At 52.8% G+C, this 19,892-nt stretch overlaps 1 protein-coding gene across 2 annotated transcripts; it reads left to right on the top strand.

Annotated features, from left to right (window-relative positions):
• Positions 1–329: 329 nt before the first annotated feature.
• On the top strand, positions 330–18,018 carry utp18 (UTP18 small subunit processome component). Of its 2 annotated transcripts, none has more exons than XM_023957176.2 (13): positions 330–772; positions 907–1,073; positions 1,146–1,241; positions 1,334–1,395; positions 1,457–1,548; positions 1,619–1,744; positions 1,819–1,993; positions 2,065–2,165; positions 3,160–3,250; positions 3,352–3,475; positions 17,379–17,553; positions 17,630–17,772; positions 17,846–18,018. In XM_023957176.2, the coding sequence occupies exons 1-13, from the start codon at positions 383–385 to the stop codon at positions 17,868–17,870; spliced, it is 1,767 nt and encodes a 588-aa protein (XP_023812944.1). In that variant the 5' UTR covers positions 330–382; the 3' UTR covers positions 17,871–18,018. The 2 variants fall into 2 exon arrangements, with proteins under 2 accessions (XP_023812944.1, XP_023812945.1); XM_023957177.2 differs by having other exon boundaries at positions 378–772; positions 940–1,073.
• Positions 18,019–19,892: the final 1,874 nt, after the last annotated feature.

Here is a 19,892-nt window from a genome sequence, read left to right on the forward strand (position 1 = left end):
GGTCTGGCTCTGAGGTTCCGGGTCCTCCTGGTCTGGCTCTGGGGTACGGGTTCTCCTGGCCCTCCTTGAGGTTCCGGGTTCTCCTGGTCTGGCTCTGGGGTTCCGGGTCCTCCTGGTCCTCCTTGAGGTTCCGGGTTCTCCTGGTCTGGCTCTGAGGTTCCGGGTCCTCCTGGTCTGGCTCTGGGGTACGGGTCCTCCTGGTCCTCCTTGAGGTTCCGGGTCTTCCTGGTCCTCCTTGAGGAGCCGGGTTCTCCTTGTCTGGCTCTGAGGTTCCGGGTCCTCCTTGAGGTTCCGGGTTCTCCTGGTCTGGCTCTGGGGTTCCGGGTCCTCCTGGTCCTCCTTGAGGTTCCAAGTCCTCATCCGTGTAGCTCTTTAGTTCCAGATGTTTTCAGCTGCAGTTCCTCCTCTGCTCGAGGGGGGCGCTGTCCTTTCTGCGGCGGTCCATCGGTCCCGGAAATACGTCACTCAGCAGGAAAAACATTTCCTCCACGTGAATCCTCTTTCACCGAACCGCGGCGCGTCTGACCGAGGCAGAGTCCCGGTTTTCCTCAGCACCGAGATGGAGGACGTCATCCCGCTGCCGGTAACGGAGGAAGGAAAAGCGGCCAAGAAAAGATTCCGGTCGCAGAAACCCGACCCCGTAGAAGAGGAGCGGAACCGGCGGAAGAACGCCAGGAGGCTGGCGGTTCTGGGTGCAGAGGATTTGGCGGTTCAGCGGCTCGAGGCGCAGGTGTTCGGGACGGAGCACGAGCTGCTCAACAGGCTCGAACAGGTGAGTTTACCACGTGACCCTTTCGAGAAGAACCGGAGGTTCTCCAAGACAAACTAGGGTCCGAGAAGAAGCCGGTTCTGGTCCGCGTAGTTCTGATTTTACCGTTAATTTAGCGGCTGTTATGTTCATGTGAGCGCGGGACGGCTGACGTTGGTCTGGATGTCCAGGAGGAGGAGGAGCGGCCGCCCGGAGGCTGCTGCCTTGAGGCGGAACATGAAGGGGAGTCTGAGAGCGAGGGGGAGGAGCCACGGCGTCCCAGGGCACCTGCTTGGGTGGATGAGGATGACGAGCGCGTGGGCGAGTGAGTTGTTTACTATCAGGTGTGTTTTCCGGGTCCGTTATCACGCCGTGAGACTCCTGTGTTTGTTTGCAGGGTGGACATGACCCACCGTTACCGCAGAAACCTGGTCAGAGGGGGGGCGGAGTCCACCATGACCACGGAGAGGCTGCAGCAGCGGATGAGGGAGGAGTGGGTGCCCCCCCTTCCCCCTTTTAGAACAAACGTTTCTGCTGATTGATGGGGGGGGTCCATAACCTCTGACCTGTGTGCCTGTGTCCCAGGTTCCAGAAGTCAATGGGGGGAACACCGTCGTGGGCGGAGTCCAGCCACCGGAGGAGGACGGGTGAGCCAAAGGTGAGATCTTAAGCTCCTGCTCTTCCTCCAACTCACTCTGCTCTCTGCAGCTCCCGAGGAGGAGGAGGAAGATGATGACCTCCTGAGGAAGACTGGGAACTTCGTCGGGTCTTCGGAGAGTCTCCCCAGCGGCATTCTAAAGGTCAGTGCCCCTCCCCCACTGCGTCGGAGCTGCAGAGTTGAGGGTCTGACTCTGGCCTGTTGTCTCCCAGATGAAGAAGTGTCTCCACGCCAACAGCGCCCGCCCCTCAGAGGACAGACTGACCACCGTGCAGTTCCACCCCACCGCCCAGGTGGTCATGACGGCCGGTCTCGACCAGTCCATCTCCCTCTTTCAGGTAAGGGGGGGGTGGTGGCGGCGCAGGCCAGCTGGAGGTGGTCATGTGATTGAGGTGGCTCCTCCCCCTCCCAGGTGGACGGAAAGACCAACCCGAAGATTCAGAGCATCCACCTGGAACGCTTTCCCGTGCACAGAGCCGCTTTCAGCCAGGACGGAGAGTCGGTGATCGCCACCAGCGTGAGGAACCGGATGTTCTACTTGTACGACATGATGGAGGGCCGCGTATCGCCAGTGCACAGTGTCCGAGGTTAGCCCCGCCCCCTACAAGCCCCGCTCGGCAGCCTCGTCACACCACGACATCAAGGTCTTTGTGTTCAGGTCTAAAGGAAACCAGAGTGAAGGAGTTCTCAGTGTGTCCCGATGGGGGCGCTCTGCTTTTAACCGGAACCAGTGGATACCTGCACCTGCTGACGCTCAAGGTGACACCGCTGCTGCTGCTTCTTCCTGCTGTCCTCTCGCTGTTTTCCTGCTGTTTTCCAGCTGCTTCCCAGCTGTTTTACAACTGTCTTCCTCCTGTTTCCCCGCTGTCTTTTTGCTGTCTTCCTGCTGTTTTCCCGCCGTCTTTCTCCTGTCTTCCTGCTGTTTTCCCGCCGTCTTTCTCCTGTCTTCCTGCTGTTTTCCTGGTGTCTTTCTGCTGTTTCCCGCTGTCTCTCTGCTGTTTTCCCGCTGTCTTTCTGCTGTCTTCCTGCTGTTTTTCCGCTGTCTTTTTGTTATCTTCCTGCTGTTTTCCCGCTGTCTTCCTGCCTCCTCCTGCTGTTTTCACGCTGTCTTTTTGCTGTCTTCCTGCTGTTTTCCCGCTGTCTTCCTGCCTCCTCCTGCTGTTTTCTCGCTGTCTTTTTGCTGTCTTCCTGCTGTTTTCCCGCTGTCTTCCTGCCTCCTCCTGCTGTTTCACCGCTGTCTTTTCGCTGTTTTCCAGCTGCTTCCCCGCTGTTTTCCAACTGTCTTTCTGCTGTTTTCCCGCTGTCTTCCTGCTGTTTTCCCGCTGTCTTTCTGCTGTCTTCTTGCTGTTTTCCCGCTGTTTTCTTGCTGTCTTTCTGCTGTTTCCCCGCTATCCTTTTGCTGTTTTCCTGCTGTTTTCCCGCTGTTTCCCCGCTGTCTTTCTGTTGTTTCCCCGCTGTCTTCCTGCTGTTTCCCCGCTGTCTTCCTGCTGTTTCCCCGCTGTCTTCCTGCTGTTTCCCCGCTGTCTTCCTTCTGTTTCCCCGCTGTCTTTCTGCTGTCTTCTCGCTGTTTTCCTGCTGCTCAGTTGATATTTCTCCACTCTGGGTCTAACTTGAAAAGGCTCCTGTCCTCCAAGGCTGCTGGACACAAATGGTTAAAAAAGTACACCTGGTGCATTTATGTTAATCAAGCAGGAAGCTGCAGTTATTTTTACAGGAAATGACATGTTTGTTTGTTTCCACCTGTTGGGTTCAGACCATGGAGGTGGTCCACAGCATGAAGATCAACGGGAACGTCAGCGGCGTGGCCTTTTCTCGTGACGGCAGCAAATTCTTTACAAACTCAGGTGAGTAGGACAGGACTTGACATCATCGGCTGCTGGTCATGTGTCTGCCGTGGTATAATTCTACCTGATAAGGCATTGAGAGTTCCCGCTGGCGTGTGCAGAGGACGGGGAGGTGTACGTGTGGGACGTGCGCAGCAGCAGGTGCATCAACAGGTTCGCTGATGACGGATGCGTGAAGGGGACATCCATCGCCGCCTCTGCGGACGGCCGCTACCTGGCCTGCGGGTGAGTCGGGCACACGCCGTCCAAATTAAGACCTCGCCAGTCGCTAAACTTCCTGTTTTGGCTGTAATGTTTAGCGTGTTACGTATAGATTATTTACATGGGGCTTCCTGCCACATGGCGACTAAATGCTGGAACCAAAGTGTCTTTGTTCTTCCTCTGATGAACTCCTCCTCTTCTTCTGCCGTCTCTACATGAGGGACACACGTGCACTCGGCCCCACCACACGCGTGTTAACTATGGTTTGCGTGTGGATCAGGCAGATGTGGTTCCGTAGAGTTGCCTTAAAGATTGCGAGTCGTAGAGCAGTGACCTCCAACGTTTTTCAGACCGCAGACCGGTTTGATGTCACGAACCGGTCTGAACAGAACCAACGTTTCATTTTAAAATGTAGTTTAAAAATCTGAAAACAAGAGTAGATTTAAATAAATTTTCACAGATTCAATGATTTGTAAATAATTCAATCATGACAGCTTTCCATAGAACCCAGTCTGGAAAATCATTGATCACACAAATCCTGATTATAAGTAAAGCCCGTTTGAAGATCACCTCGCTCCATGTCGGAACTCCAACTTCTTCTTCCATGATTTATCCAGACCAATCAATTCAATTCAATTCAATTCAATTCAATTCAATTCAATTCAATTCAATTTTATTTGTATAGCCCAAAATCACAACAACAGTCGTCTCGATGGGCTTCGAAGTAAAACATGAACTCAAAGGGATCACGAATACAAAGAGTTCAATAGGAAAATACTAAAATGAACTAACAAACTGACTAAGCTATACTGGCATCCCTGCCCTTAGACCCCCCTTCTCTGTGAGGAAAAACTCCCAAAAAAACCGGATTCCGGAAAAAACGAAGAAACCTCAGGGGTGCCCACATGAAGGAGGGATCCTCCCCCAGGACTCTTAGAGAAGAATTAACTTATCTAAATCTACAACTACATATATAAAAGTCCAGCAGACGAGTTTCATCCAGCCGTGGTTGTGGGGACAGTCAAAGGCGCGAGTCGAGCCGGAGACAGGATCCACAGCCAGGTGTAGGAGCAGGAGCAGAGACGAGGTACTCGGTCAGGAACTGGAGCACGGATGAACCAATAGGAGTCTGGAAGCACTCCCACTCCCCAGGAGGGGAGAGGAAAAGAGGGACAATACATGAATCGCTGCACCAAACAGAGGCATGGAGAACTAAATGATGAATAATGATCAAGAATAGAGAAGAGGAAGGGTAGAAGTAGATGAGAAAAGAGGACAGAACCCCAGAGCACCATAGTTACCCCAGCTTCAACTTCTAGCAGCCTAAAAACAAATAGTTATTGTTATTAAGTTTAATTTAAACACATTAACATTAAGTTAAATAATCTCTGAATACTAACTAGTCTGACAATAAGCCTGTCCAAAGAGGAATGTTTTCAGTCTAGCTTTGAATGTAGAAACTGAGTCGGCCTCTCTTCCATGAGCTGGGAGTTTATTCCATAAAACAGGGGCTTGGTGGCTAAACGCTCTACCTCCAACCGTACTTTTACCAATTCTAGGAACCACAAGCAGTCCTGCATTTAGTGAGTGAAGTGTTCTGATTGGATGGTAAGGGACTATGAGGTCCTTAAGATAGGACGGGGCCATTCCATGTAAGGCCTTATAGGTTAACAGGAGGATCTTGAACTTGATTCTGGAATCAACTGGGATCCAGTGAAGTGAAACTAACACAGGAGTGATGTGATCTCTTCTGCTAGTTCCTGCTAACAATCTAGCTGCTGCGTTCTGAACAAGCTGGAGACTTCTTAAGGAACTCTTAGGACACGCTGCTAACAAGGAGTTACAGTAATCCAGCCTCGACGTAACAAATGCATGGATGAGTTTTTCAGCATCACTCTTAGAAAGTAGATTTCTGATCTTAGCAATATTCCGCAGGTGAAAAAAGGCAGTTCTACATGCCTGAGATATGTGAGCCTTAAAAGATAAATCCTGGTGAAATAAAACCCCAAGGTTTCTAACTGTGGAATTGGGGGCTATACTTATGCCATCCAGGGAGACTATCTGAGCAGACAGAGTATCTCTGAGGTTTTTAGGACCAAGTATAATGACCTCAGTTTTTTCTGGGTTCAAGAGGAGGTCATTAATTGTCATCCAGGTCTTGATGTCTCTGATGCAGGCGTTCAGTTTCTCTATCTGGTCATTCTGGTCAGGCTTCACGGATAAATACAACTGCGTATCGTCGGCATAACAATGAAAATTAATGCTGTGTTTCCTGATTATGTTTCCTAGGGGTAGCATATAAAGCGTAAACAGGATGGGTCCCAAGACTGAGCCCTGTGGGACTCCATAGTTGACTCGAGTGCACTGAGAGGAATGGCCATTTACATTAACGAACTGATACCTATCGGACAGATAGGATTTAAACCACTGGAGAGCAGATCCTCTGATCCCTATGTCCTGCTCTAGTCTATGGAGTAAATACCGTGGTCGATAGTGTCAAAGGCAGCACTGAGGTCCAACAGGACCAGAATAGAAAGTAGACCCTTTTCTGAGGCCAATAACAAGTCATTAGAGACTCTAACTAGTGCAGTTTCCGTACTGTGGTGGGGTCTAAACCCCGACTGAAAGTCTTCAAAGTGGCTGTTGTCCTGTAGGTGGCAGTAAAGCTGCTTAACTACAACTCTTTCTAGGATTTTAGAAATAAAGGGCAGGTTTGATATCGGTCTATAGTTGGCCAAGATGCTAGGATCCAAACTGGGCTTTTTCAGAAGAGGTTTAACAACTGCATATTTAAAAGACTGTGGCACGTAACCCGTTTCCAGAGAGGCATTTATCATTGTTAATATGGAATCATTAATTATGGGAAAAGTTTCTTTAAAAAGTCTAGTGGGAATTGGGTCTAACAGACACGTTGAGGATTTGGACGACGTAATAATTGATGTTATTTCCGCTTCATCCACAGCAGTGAAGCAGTCTAATGTTACAGAGGTTTCTATGGATGCCTCCATTTCTACCGCTTCAGCCTGTTCTGGACTGATAGTAGGAATAACTTGATTTAACTTATGTCTAATATTTGAGATTTTAATATCGAAAAATGTAAGAAAATCATCAGAGCTGAGAGAAACGGGAACATGTGGTTCTACTGAGCTCTGACTGCGAGTTAATTTAGCAATAGTGCTAAAAATAAATCTTGGATTATTTCCATTCTCTGATATTAAGGTTGAATAGTACTGGCTTCTAGCTCTACGCAGAGCTTTTTTATAATTTAATAGGCTATGTTTCCAGGTATTCAGAGACTGCTCTGAACCGGAGGGGCGCCATTCCCTTTCCAACTTACGGGTTTCTCGTTTAAGAGAACGAGTTTCAGCGTTAAACCACGGTGCTACTCGGTTTTGTCTGACGAACTTAGGTTTCAAGGGGGGCAACAACATCGAGTGTACTCCTGAGGGCTTGTAAGGCATCATTAACAAAGTGGTCATTTATACTAGGACTGATACTATGGGAGCTGGACTCAGAGTATTTTCTCAGAATATCACTAAGTACTGGCTGAACTGTGTGTTTAAACTCAGACACAGAACGGTCAGTTAAGGTTCTTCTAAGCTGTTTCTTATTCACTGGGGCAGAAGGATGTTCCAGTGTAAACTGGAAGGTAATCAGAAAGTGATCAGAAATGATGGGGTTAAGAGGAAGGACACTCAGCTGGCTGATCTCTATCCCATGGGTTAGAACAAGGTCCAGGGTGTGCTTATGACAGTGAGTGGGTTCATTCACACTTTGGGTGAAACCAACATCATCTAATAAAGCTGCAAAAGCCTTTCCTAGGCAGTCACTGGGGTCATCAACATGAATATTAAAATCCCCTAATATTATAGTTTGATCAGAATGTAAGACAATAGTCGATAGGAAGTCGGAAAACTCAGTTAAAAATTCTGAATATGGGCCGGGGGGGCGATAAATAATTATGAGTAAAACAGGTTTTGGAGTTTTCCTGTTTGGGTGATTTATAGACAAAATGATGCTTTCAAATGAATTATAAGCATTTTTAACTTTAGGGCTGAGAAGTAAGCTAGACTGTGATATTACTGCCAAACCACCTCCTTTCCCTGAAATCCTGGATTTCTGATAGTTAGCATAAGTGGGGGGGGGTTGCTTCATTCAATCTAACATAGTCATCCTGATGGAGCCAAGTTTCTGTTAAGGCTAACAGACTAAGGTTTTTATCAGTAATGAACTCGTTGACTAAGAGGGACTTGGAGGAAATGGATCTAATGTTTAATAAACCGCATTTAATTACATCATAATTCTGCTTGTGAGAACTGCTGTCTGTCACTTTAAGGTTTCTATGATGCGCTCCTTTCATTTGTCTTTCAGCACATAAGCTAAAGCTAGGACCTGCTTGACTTTCCCTGCATGGGTTTTGCACCGGCACTAACCCTAAGGGAGGCTCAGAGGAGCGTTTTACACTGCTGCTCTGCGCCCGGGTCTCAAATCACTATTTGACACGTCATCAGACCAGCGTACAGCCAATCAAGTAGCGTGATGTCATCATTAGTCGCAGGCCCCCCCGAACGTGGCCTGCCACACGTGGCGAGACACTGAACCAGCGGAGCCGCCATCAGCGTGTGAAGGTGGGACTGTAAAGCGCTTTACAAGTACAGGCCATTTACTAAACAAAGCCGCTCCTCTGCTTGGAGACTCGGTTCTACCGGGAGACTCGGTTCTACCGGCGGACTCTGTTCTACAGGGAGACTCGGTTCTACCGGGAGACTCAGTTCTACAGGGAGACTCGGTTCTACAGGGAGACTCGGTTCTACAGGGAGACTCGGTTCTACCGGGAGACTCAGTTCTACAGAGATACTCGGTTCTACAGGGAGACTCGGTTCTACCGGCGGACTCTGTTCTACAGGGAGACTCGGTTCTACCGGGAGACTCAGTTCTACAGGGAGACTCGGTTCTACAGGGAGACTCGGTTCTACAGGGAGACTCGGTTCTACCGGGAGACTCTGTTCTACAGGGAGACTCAGTTCTACAGAGATACTCGGTTCTACAGGGAGACTCGGTTCTACCGGCGGACTCTGTTCTACAGGGAGACTCGGTTCTACCGGGAGACTCAGTTCTACAGGGAGACTCGGTTCTACCGGGAGACTCTGTTCTACAGGGAGACTCAGTTCTACAGAGATACTCGGTTCTACAGGGAAACTCGGTTCTACCGGCGGACTCTGTTCTACAGGGAGACTCGGTTCTACCGGGAGACTCAGTTCTACAGGGAGACTCGGTTCTACAGGGAGACTCGGTTCTACAGGGAGACTCGGTTCTACCGGGAGACTCTGTTCTACAGGGAGACTCAGTTCTACAGAGATACTCGGTTCTACAGGGAGACTCGGTTCTACCGGCGGACTCTGTTCTACAGGGAGACTCGGTTCTACCGGGAGACTCAGTTCTACAGGGAGACTCGGTTCTACAGGGAGACTCGGTTCTACCGGGAGACTCGGTTCTACCGGGAGACTCGGTTCTACCGGGAGACTCGGTTTTACAGGGAGACTCGGTTCTACAGGGAGACTCGGTTCTACAGGGAGACTCGGTTCTACCGGCGGACTCTGTTCTACAGGGAGACTCGGTTCTACAGGGAGACTCGGTTCTACAGAGATACTCGATTCTACAGGGAGACTCGGTTCTACCGGGAGACTCGGTTCTACCGGGAGACTCGGTTCTACAGAGATACTCGGTTCTACCGGGAGACTCGGTTCTACCGGGAGACTCGGTTCTACCGGGAGACTCGGTTCTACAGAGATACTCGATTCTACAGGGAGACTCGGTTCTACAGGGAGACTCGGTTCTACAGGGAGACTCGGTTCTACAGGGAGACTCAGTTCTACAGAGATACTCGGTTCTACAGGGAGACTCGGTTCTACCGGCGGACTCTGTTCTACAGGGAGACTCGGTTCTACCGGGAGACTCAGTTCTACAGAGATACTCGGTTCTACCGGGAGACTCGGTTCTACCGGGAGACTCGGTTCTACCGGGAGACTCGGTTCTACAGGGACACTCTGTTCTACAGAGACACTCGATTCTACAGGGAGACTCGGTTCTACAGGGAGACTCGGTTCTACCGGGAGACTCGGTTCTACAGGGAGACTCGGTTCTACAGGGAGACTCGGTTCTACAGGGAGACTCGGTTCTACAGGGAGACTCTGTTCTACAGAGATACTCGGTTCTACCGGGAGACTCGGTTCTACCGGGAGACTCGGTTCTACAGGGAGACTCGGTTCTACAGGGAGACTCGGTTCTACAGGGAGACTCTGTTCTACAGGGAGACTCTGTTCTACAGAGATACTCGGTTCTACAGGGAGACTCGGTTCTACAGGGAGACTCGGTTCTACAGGGAGACTCGGTTCTACAGGGAGACTCGGTTCTACTGGGAGACTCAGTTCTACAGAGATACTCGGTTCTACCGGGAGACTCGGTTCTACCGGGAGACTCGGTTCTACAGGGACACTCTGTTCTACAGAGATACTCGATTCTACAGGGAGACTCGGTTCTACCGGGAGACTCGGTTCTACCGGGAGACTCGGTTCTACAGGGAGACTCGGTTCTACAGGGAGACTCGGTTCTACAGGGAGACTCTGTTCTACAGAGATACTCGGTTCTACCGGGAGACTCGGTTCTACAGGGAGACTCGGTTCTACCGGGAGACTCGGTTCTACAGGGAGACTCGGTTCTACAGGGAGACTCGGTTCTACAGGGAGACTCTGTTCTACAGAGATACTTGGTTCTACCGGGAGACTCGGTTCTACAGAGATACTCGATTCTACAGGGAGACTCGGTTCTACAGGGAGACTCGGTTCTACAGGGAGACTCGGTTCTACTGGGAGACTCGGTTCTACCGGGAGACTCGGTTCTACAGGGACACTCTGTTCTACAGAGATACTCGATTCTACAGGGAGACTCGGTTCTACCGGGAGACTCGGTTCTACCGGGAGACTCAGTTCTACAGGGAGACTCGGTTCTACAGGGAGACTCGGTTCTACAGGGAGACTCTGTTCTACAGAGATACTCGGTTCTACCGGGAGACTCGGTTCTACAGGGAGACTCGGTTCTACAGGGAGACTCGGTTCTACAGGGAGACTCGGTTTTACAGGGAGACTCTGTTCTACAGAGTCTACTGTTGTTGTGATTTTGGGTTATATAAATAACATTGAATTGAATTAAAATGTGGCAACCCCCACAATATGTCTATGAGCTAAAAAACAGTACCGTAAAGTAAAACCAATACATATTCAATTCATGCACTTACATGCTTATCATACCCAGACAGACATGCCATGTGGAAACGTAGCATTAAGAAGAAACATTTTGGAGCTTTTCTTTTAACGGAGTCCTTTGACAGAGGAAGGACGACTGTTCCAAAAGTTACATCCTCTGCATGAGACACTAAAGTGGGACGGAGTCACGCAATCAGAGAGCCCCCCCCCCCCCCCCCCCAGAAAGGTGCTCCAATCAGACAGCCCCCCCCCCAGAAAGGTGCTCCAATCAGACAGCCCCCCCCCCCCCCAGAAAGGTGCTCCGACCAGACAGCCCCCCCCCCCCCAGAAAGGTGCTCCAATCAGACAGCCCCCCCCCAGAAAGGTGCTCCGATCGGACAGCCCCCCCCCCAGAAAGGTGCTCCGATCAGACAGCCCCCCCCCCCGAAAGGTGCTCCGATCAGACAGCCCCCCCCCCCCCGAAAGGTGCTCCGATCAGACAGCCCCCCCCCCCCCCGAAAGGTGCTCCAATCAGACAGCCCCCCCCCCCCCAGAAAGGTGCTCCGATCAGACAGCCCCCCCCCCCAGAAAGGTGCTCCGATCAGACAGCCCCCCCCCAGAAAGGTGCTCCGATCAGACAGCCCCCCCCCCCCCAGAAAGGTGCTCCAATCAGACAGCCCCCCCCCCCCAGAAAGGTGCTCCAATCGGACAGCCCCCCCCCCAGAAAGGTGCTCCGATCAGACAGCCCCCCCCCCCAGAAAGGTGCTCCGATCAGACAGCCCCCCCCCCCAGAAAGGTGCTCCAATCAGACAGCCCCCCCCCCAGAAAGGTGCTCCGATCAGACAGCCCCCCCCCCCGAAAGGTGCTCCGATCAGACAGCCCCCCCCCCAGAAAGGTGCTCCGATCAGACAGCCCCCCCCCCCCGAAAGGTGCTCCAATCAGACAGCCCCCCCCCCCAGAAAGGTGCTCCGATCAGACAGCCCCCCCCCCCAGAAAGGTGCTCCAATCAGACAGCCCCCCCCCCCCCAGAAAGGTGCTCCAATCAGACAGCCCCCCCCCCCCCCCAGAAAGGTGCTCCAATCAGACAGCCCCCCCCCCAGAAAGGTGCTCCGATCAGACAGCCCCCCCCCCCCAGAAAGGTGCTCCGATCAGACAGCCCCCCCCCCCCAGAAAGGTGCTCCGATCGGACAGCCCCCCCCCCAGAAAGGTGCTCCGATCAGACAGCCCCCCCCCCAGAAAGGTGCTCCGATCAGACAGCCCCCCCCCCCAGAAAGGTGCTCCGATCGGACAGCCCCCCCCCCCAGAAAGGTGCTCCAATCAGACAGCCCCCCCCCCCAGAAAGGTGCTCCGATCAGACAGCCCCCCCCCCCCCAGAAAGGTGCTCCAATCAGACAGCCCCCCCCCCCCCCCGAAAGGTGCTCCAATCGGACAGCCCCCCCCCCAGAAAGGTGCTCCGATCAGACAGCCCCCCCCCCCCCCCAGAAAGGTGCTCCGATCAGACAGCCCCCCCCCCCCGAAAGGTGCTCCAATCAGACAGCCCCCCCCCCAGAAAGGTGCTCCGATCAGACAGCCCCCCCCCCCAGAAAGGTGCTCCAATCAGACAGCCCCCCCCCCAGAAAGGTGCTCCGATCAGACAGCCCCCCCCCCAGAAAGGTGCTCCAATCAGACAGCACCCCCCCCCCCCCCCCGAAAGGTGCTCCAATCGGACAGCCCCCCCCCCAGAAAGGTGCTCCGATCAGACAGCCCCCCCCCCCCCAAGAAAGGTGCTCCAATCAGACAGCCCCCCCCCCAGAAAGGTGCTCCGATCAGACAGCCCCCCCCCCCCAGAAAGGTGCTCCAATCAGACAGCCCCCCCCAGAAAGGTGCTCCAATCAGACAGCCCCCCCCCCCCAGAAAGGTGCTCCGATCGGACAGCCCCCCCCCAGAAAGGTGCTCCAATCAGACAGCCCCCCCCAGAAAGGTGCTCCAATCAGACAGCCCCCCCCAGAAAGGTGCTCCAATCAGACAGCCCCCCCCCCAGAAAGGTGCTCCGATCAGACAGCCCCCCCCCCCAGAAAGGTGCTCCAATCAGACAGCACCCCCCCCCCGAAAGGTGCTCCAATCGGACAGCCCCCCCCCCAGAAAGGTGCTCCGATCAGACAGCCCCCCCCCCCCCCAGAAAGGTGCTCCAATCAGACAGCCCCCCCCCCCAGAAAGGTGCTCCGATCAGACAGCCCCCCCCCCCCCAGAAAGGTGCTCCAATCAGACAGCCCCCCCCCCCAGAAAGGTGCTCCGATCAGACAGCCCCCCCCCCCAGAAAGGTGCTCCAATCAGACAGCCCCCCCCCCCCCCGAAAGGTGCTCCAATCAGACAGCCCCCCCCCCCAGAAAGGTGCTCCGATCAGACAGCCCCCCCCCCCAGAAAGGTGCTCCAATCAGACAGCCCCCCCCCAGAAAGGTGCTCCGATCAGACAGCCCCCCCCCCCAGAAAGGTGCTCCAATCAGACAGCCCCCCCCCCAGAAAGGTGCTCCGATCAGACAGCCCCCCCCCCCAGAAAGGTGCTCCGATCAGACAGCCCCCCCCCCCAGAAAGGTGCTCCGATCAGACAGCCCCCCCCCCCAGAAAGGTGCTCCAATCAGACAGCACCCCCCCCCCCCCGAAAGGTGCTCCAATCAGACAGCCCCCCCCCCAGAAAGGTGCTCCGATCAGACAGCCCCCCCCCCCAGAAAGGTGCTCCAATCAGACAGCCCCCCCCCCCAGAAAGGTGCTCCGATCAGACAGCCCCCCCCCCCAGAAAGGTGCTCCAATCAGACAGCCCCCCCCCCCCCCGAAAGGTGCTCCAATCAGACAGCCCCCCCCCCCAGAAAGGTGCTCCGATCAGACAGCCCCCCCCCCCAGAAAGGTGCTCCGATCAGACAGCCCCCCCCCCCAGAAAGGTGCTCCAATCAGACAGCCCCCCCCAGAAAGGTGCTCCAATCAGACAGCCCCCCCCAGAAAGGTGCTCCAATCAGACAGCCCCCCCCCCAGAAAGGTGCTCCGATCAGACAGCCCCCCCCCCCCAGAAAGGTGCTCCAATCAGACAGCACCCCCCCCCCGAAAGGTGCTCCAATCGGACAGCCCCCCCCCCAGAAAGGTGCTCCAATCAGACAGCACCCCCCCCCCCGAAAGGTGCTCCAATCGGACAGCCCCCCCCCCAGAAAGGTGCTCCGATCAGACAGCCCCCCCCCCCCCCCAGAAAGGTGCTCCGATCAGACAGCCCCCCCCCCCCCAGAAAGGTGCTCCGATCAGACAGCCCCCCCCCCCAGAAAGGTGCTCCGATCGGACAGCCCCCCCCCAGAAAGGTGCTCCGATCAGACCGCCCCCCCCCCCCCGAAAGGTGCTCCAATCAGACAGCCCCCCCCCCCAGAAAGGTGCTCCGATCAGACAGCCCCCCCCCCCAGAAAGGTGCTCCAATCAGACAGCCCCCCCCCCAGAAAGGTGCTCCGATCAGACAGCCCCCCCCCCCAGAAAGGTGCTCCAATCAGACAGCCCCCCCCCCAGAAAGGTGCTCCGATCAGACAGCCCCCCCCCCCAGAAAGGTGCTCCAATCAGACAGCCCCCCCCCCAGAAAGGTGCTCCAATCAGACAGCCCCCCCCCCAGAAAGGTGCTCCAATCAGACAGCCCCCCCCCCCAGAAAGGTGCTCCAATCAGACAGCCCCCCCCCCCAGAAAGGTGCTCCGATCAGACAGCCCCCCCCCCCAGAAAGGTGCTCCAATCAGACAGCCCCCCCCCCCCCCGAAAGGTGCTCCAATCAGACAGCCCCCCCCCCCAGAAAGGTGCTCCGATCAGACAGCCCCCCCCCCCAGAAAGGTGCTCCGATCAGACAGCCCCCCCCCCCAGAAAGGTGCTCCAATCAGACAGCCCCCCCCAGAAAGGTGCTCCAATCAGACAGCCCCCCCCAGAAAGGTGCTCCAATCAGACAGCCCCCCCCCCAGAAAGGTGCTCCGATCAGACAGCCCCCCCCCCCCAGAAAGGTGCTCCAATCAGACAGCACCCCCCCCCCGAAAGGTGCTCCAATCGGACAGCCCCCCCCCCAGAAAGGTGCTCCAATCAGACAGCACCCCCCCCCCCGAAAGGTGCTCCAATCGGACAGCCCCCCCCCCAGAAAGGTGCTCCGATCAGACAGCCCCCCCCCCCCCCAGAAAGGTGCTCCGATCAGACAGCCCCCCCCCCCCCAGAAAGGTGCTCCGATCAGACAGCCCCCCCCCCCAGAAAGGTGCTCCGATCGGACAGCCCCCCCCCAGAAAGGTGCTCCGATCAGACCGCCCCCCCCCCCCCGAAAGGTGCTCCAATCAGACAGCCCCCCCCCCCAGAAAGGTGCTCCGATCAGACAGCCCCCCCCCCCAGAAAGGTGCTCCAATCAGACAGCCCCCCCCCCAGAAAGGTGCTCCGATCAGACAGCCCCCCCCCCCAGAAAGGTGCTCCAATCAGACAGCCCCCCCCCCAGAAAGGTGCTCCGATCAGACAGCCCCCCCCACGCCGGGTATTCATGAAGTTCATAGTAAAGTTGAACGTTTTGGTGAAATGTTTTCCAATAGAGTTGAAGACAACGTGAGCAGTTTGACAGACAGTTGGACGCTGGCCTGACCAAACAAGGTTCAGATGAATGTCCATGTCCTGCATGGAATATTATTCTCAGAGCTCGTTTTGGAGACGCAGAAGAGGTTTAAGTTTAGCCCAGGCAATGTTACAGTGACCACAGTGGATATATCATTGAATAGGACAACATCATTGCAACCTTTGGATTCATCAAATGACAGCTTTTACCCAGGAGACCCACAACTTTGGCAATTTCTGTACTAATAAAACTAACATGAGGTTTCCAGGATAAGGATTATTCATCCACCAGTACACCAAGGAAACCAACACAGCTCACATTCTTGATTGGAATATTATCAATTAGTATTTTAAAAGAGAAATCCATGGCATTTGATGTTAGAGCAAACAATATAAAGTGTGTTTTTAACACTGAGTGACAATCTGTTAGCTTTAAACCAAGTGGATATCTTGTCAAGTTCATCATTTACAACGTTTTAAGAGTATCTAAACCCTACTGGTGTCATCTGCATAAATGTGTTAGAAAGTTTAACTGATGCGTTGGGTGCTCTTCATGGGGGGGTTAAAAAGTAAATTCCTTGATGGACGAAACTCCAAAGGAACAGAGGTAGAAATCAATGTGCGTTTCAGGATTGATTTTAAAATTCTTTTAATGGTTTATAAATGTTTTTATGGTCTTGGGCCTTCTTATTTAAATGATATTCTTTTCAAATCTGAGCCCTCGCGGACCCTGAGGTCCTCCGGTGCTGGTCTCTTAGTTGTTCCCAAGGTGAGGACATAAACTTATGGTGAGGCTTCGTTCTGCCATGACGGTCCTCACCTGTGGAACGGCCTGCCGGAGAACCTCAGGGCCGCAGAGACTGTAGAGGTTTGTAAGAAGAGGCTCAAGACCCACCTTTTTAATTTAGCTTTTAGTTGATTTTAACTGCTAATTTATTCTATTAGTTTTAGTATAGGCTATTTTATGTATTTATTTTCAATTTTATGTTTTTCTTTCTTTTTTATGTTTTTAATTTTAGCATCTTATGATTTTAGCCCCAGTGTTTCTTGAGGGGATCTTTTCCTCCAGGGCTGCCGGCTTGGTCAGCGGTTGTTGCTGCAGTTGTTGCCCTTGCTGGGGCGGCTGGGGTCTAATTTTACAGCTTTATGGCTGTGAGGGGGACCCCGGTGTTGTCCCGGTCTGGGTGGGCACTGTGGCGATGTTCCGGTGGCCGGGCTGGCTCCTGGTATGAAAGGATTCCCAGATACTGTTTCCTCGCAGCAGAGCCAAGCCATACTTGTTTGTTTGTTTGTTTGTTTGTTTGTTTGTTTATTTATTTATTTATTTATTTATTTTACAGTTACATAGTCATAATTCATTGTACGTGGGAGCCATGGGTCATGTGGTTTAATGGAGGGAAGTGGGAAGGGTGAAGGGTGGGTTGGGGTTTTTATTGTAATGTTGTGTGTTTACTGTTTTTAGTGTTAAAGCGCCTTGAGCTGCACAAAGTGCATGAGAAGCGCTATTTTATAAATAAAGTTTGATTTTATAAATAAAGTTTGATTTTATAAATAAAGTTTGATTTGAATGGTTACTGAAAACAGATCACTAAGGTTGTTCAGTCTTGTTGTGACTTCCTGTTTGGATCCAGCATCACCGTAACCCTTTTTCTATCCTAGGGTCTTTAACATTGGGAGTTGGGTCATCTAGACCCACTAGACATGTGGGTCATCTAGACCCACTAGACAGTGGGGTCATCTAGACCCACTAAACAGTGGGGTCATCTAGACCCACTAGACAGGTGGGTCATCTAGACCCACTAAACAGTGGGGTCATCTAGACCCACTAGACAGGTGGGTCATCTAGACCCACTAGACAGTGCTCTGAACCTTTTTTCTTCAATGATTTGTGATCTTCACTGGTGTCCATGGATTACATGAAATCTTTCCACCTTTATCCACCTTTGTCATGGTAGGGGGAACACCTCAATGGAAGGGGGGGGGGGGGGGTCATCTAAGCACAAGGGTTAACCAGCTTCAGGTTTCTCTGTGGAACCGTTGTCTGTTCACTGGAGCTCAGTAGTTCACCTCCTGGCTCTCTGATTGACTGACAGGTGTCCGTCTGTTTCAGGTCTCAGTCTGGAGTGGTCAACATCTACTCCCAGGAGGCGTGTCTTAGTTCAGCCAATCCCAAACCTCTGAAGGCGGTTATGAATCTGCTGACCGCCGCCACCGCCCTCGCCTTTAACCCCACCTCTGAGATCTTGGCGATTGCCTCGCAGGCGGAGGACGAGGCCGTGCGGCTGGTAAGAAGGCCGGTAACTGAACGATGATGATGATGATGATGGTGATGGTTGCTGATGCCCCGCCCCCCGCCTGCAGGTGCACCTGCGCAGCCTGTCGGTGTTCTCCAACTTTCCTGTGGCCAACAGGAAGCTGCTCCACCGAGCCGCCTGCCTGCACTTCTCCCCTCACAGTGGCTTCTTCTCATTGGCTAACAACAAAGGCCACGCCCCCCTTTTCAGGTCAGGCACCCTGTGCGTTAGTTAGTTGTGGTGCTGTGACATCATCGTCTGATGTTCTGATGTTTCTGTTCAGGCTGCTGCATTACAGTGACTTCTAAGGACCAGTGGTGGGGGCGGAGCCTCTATTGTGTCCAGGAGGAGGGGCTTCAGCCTGGGAGTCAGCTGACCTGTCAGGACGTCACAGGAACCATTTGATCTGCTTCTGTTGTCGTTTCAGCTGTTTAATAAAGTTTTGATCCAAAATGACTTCTGTCCACATGGATACGGGGGAGGGGCTAGTTTACGAAAACAAACTTCCTGTTAATGGAATCAGCTGGTCGTTTAAGCGCTTGTCAAATGAAGGACCTGTGCTGTAGCGGTCAGCCGTCTCCCCTTTTAATGGTGGGAGATCTGAACTGCGATTGGTCGTACAACCGGACGACCTTAAATCCTGTGAATCTCAGCCAGTGAGGCCAAATCCTAAACATCCTGGAAAGTCTGATCTGGTTCTGACGAACGCTCCACTCGTCTCCATCCTTGGGGGTTTTCTGTAGCGAGTGACGGATCGTTGTGTTGTTGCAGCGTGCAGACACACAAACCCCCAAACGCAAAGCATCGTCTTTAGAAGTGAGAAGAAAGGAAACGAACACGCCTGTCGTCATCTGAGCCTTAACGGCGAGCGCGTTGGCCTGCTGCCCGTATCCAGGTGGCTCGCTCATTCTTTAAGGAAACTGAATAGAACATACAGAAATTTGGAGTGAGGGGCGAGATAATCCCCTCCAGAATGTGGTTTTTGGGCCAAAGCCAGAAGAACGGACTCTGCTGTGACCTTTAGACACCTCGTCACGGATGGAGCTCCATCAGACCAGCATCTGCCACGGCGGAGCCCCTCAACCATCCACAGACACGTTGGAAGGTGATCACGCTCAGTCCAGTTCATGACGGACCGAGGAGTAAATCTATCATCCGGCTCAGAGCCCCCCAGAGAAAACTCTTCAGTGTTTGCATCTGTACTTTTACAGTGAATCAAGTTCCCAAACCTCAGAACTCTCAGTCCCAGAAATCATCCCGAGTCAGATCTAATAGAAGCTTTCTTTTTAAAAATGGCTGCCGCTCTCATTGCTCCGCCTCTCACTAAACTTTTTTAATCTGCCGATTGAAAACCAAGAAATTCCGTCCATCTGGCAGTCGGCCTTTGTGAGTCCTCACTTAGGAGGCGACCCAGCAGTTTGACCAACTACCGGCCAAAACTCTGGACTTTCTTGCCGTGATGGAGTTTTTCTTCTGTCAGCACTGCAGTCGGCTTCAGGGAAGAGAACAGGACGTCGTCTACGACGTTGTCTTTGTGCTGCGCTCTCATTGGTCTGTCTTTGGACACTGTGGACCATGTGGTGTTAAAACAAAGGTCTTCAGATCATGTGGTCTCCTGCATCACAAATGACTGAGTAACATGACATGAGGGGTTGTGCCCCAGGGTTCTGGATTAGGACCCCTCCCTCTTTGTCATGAGGCAAAGAGGCATTTTTATTCTTTATTGCTATGACCCATCCCCACCCACTGCTGTTAAATCTCTGCGGTCCAGCATGCATTTCTTCAGCTGAAATGACTGGTTGATGCAGACAAAACCAAAGGAATGTTGTTTTCAAAGGCTAGAGAAACGCCACAGCTGGAGGGAAATGAAACGGTTCCTGTGGACAAATATCTGGGAATCTTGATGATGCTCTCTCACTGCAGCCAAACCAGAGACTCGTCACCGCAGCTTTTTATCCATTTGACATCGTGGAGACCTTTATCTATGAAGGCTACAGGATTCTGAGGATTCTGCTTTGAGGTTTGTGACGGACTGGAAGGCCTGGACTCGTCCCTGTGAGCTCTGGAGGGGGACGCTCTTCTCTGTCCAGCTGGAGGTTCATTTCATTTCCAGATCTCTGCTTTCACCTTCCTGCATCTGCAGCTCATCAGGCTGAGGACTGTAGAATCACACGGACTGTTTCAATGACCGTCTGTTGCTCGCCGTTCCATTTGCCTGTACTGACCCGGGAAAAAGGGGTTCGCCCCCCCCCCGGAACGCTCTACAAAAAAGCTGGAAGATAAAGAACTTATTCCTCTGAATAGGTTTCAATCCAGGCTGAGAATGGAGG

The sequence above is a fragment of the Oryzias latipes genome, chromosome 8 (genome assembly GCF_053564925.1).
Source record: "Oryzias latipes strain Hd-rR chromosome 8, Olatipes_Hd-rR_3.1".
Taxonomy (NCBI): Eukaryota; Metazoa; Chordata; class Actinopteri; order Beloniformes; family Adrianichthyidae; genus Oryzias; species Oryzias latipes.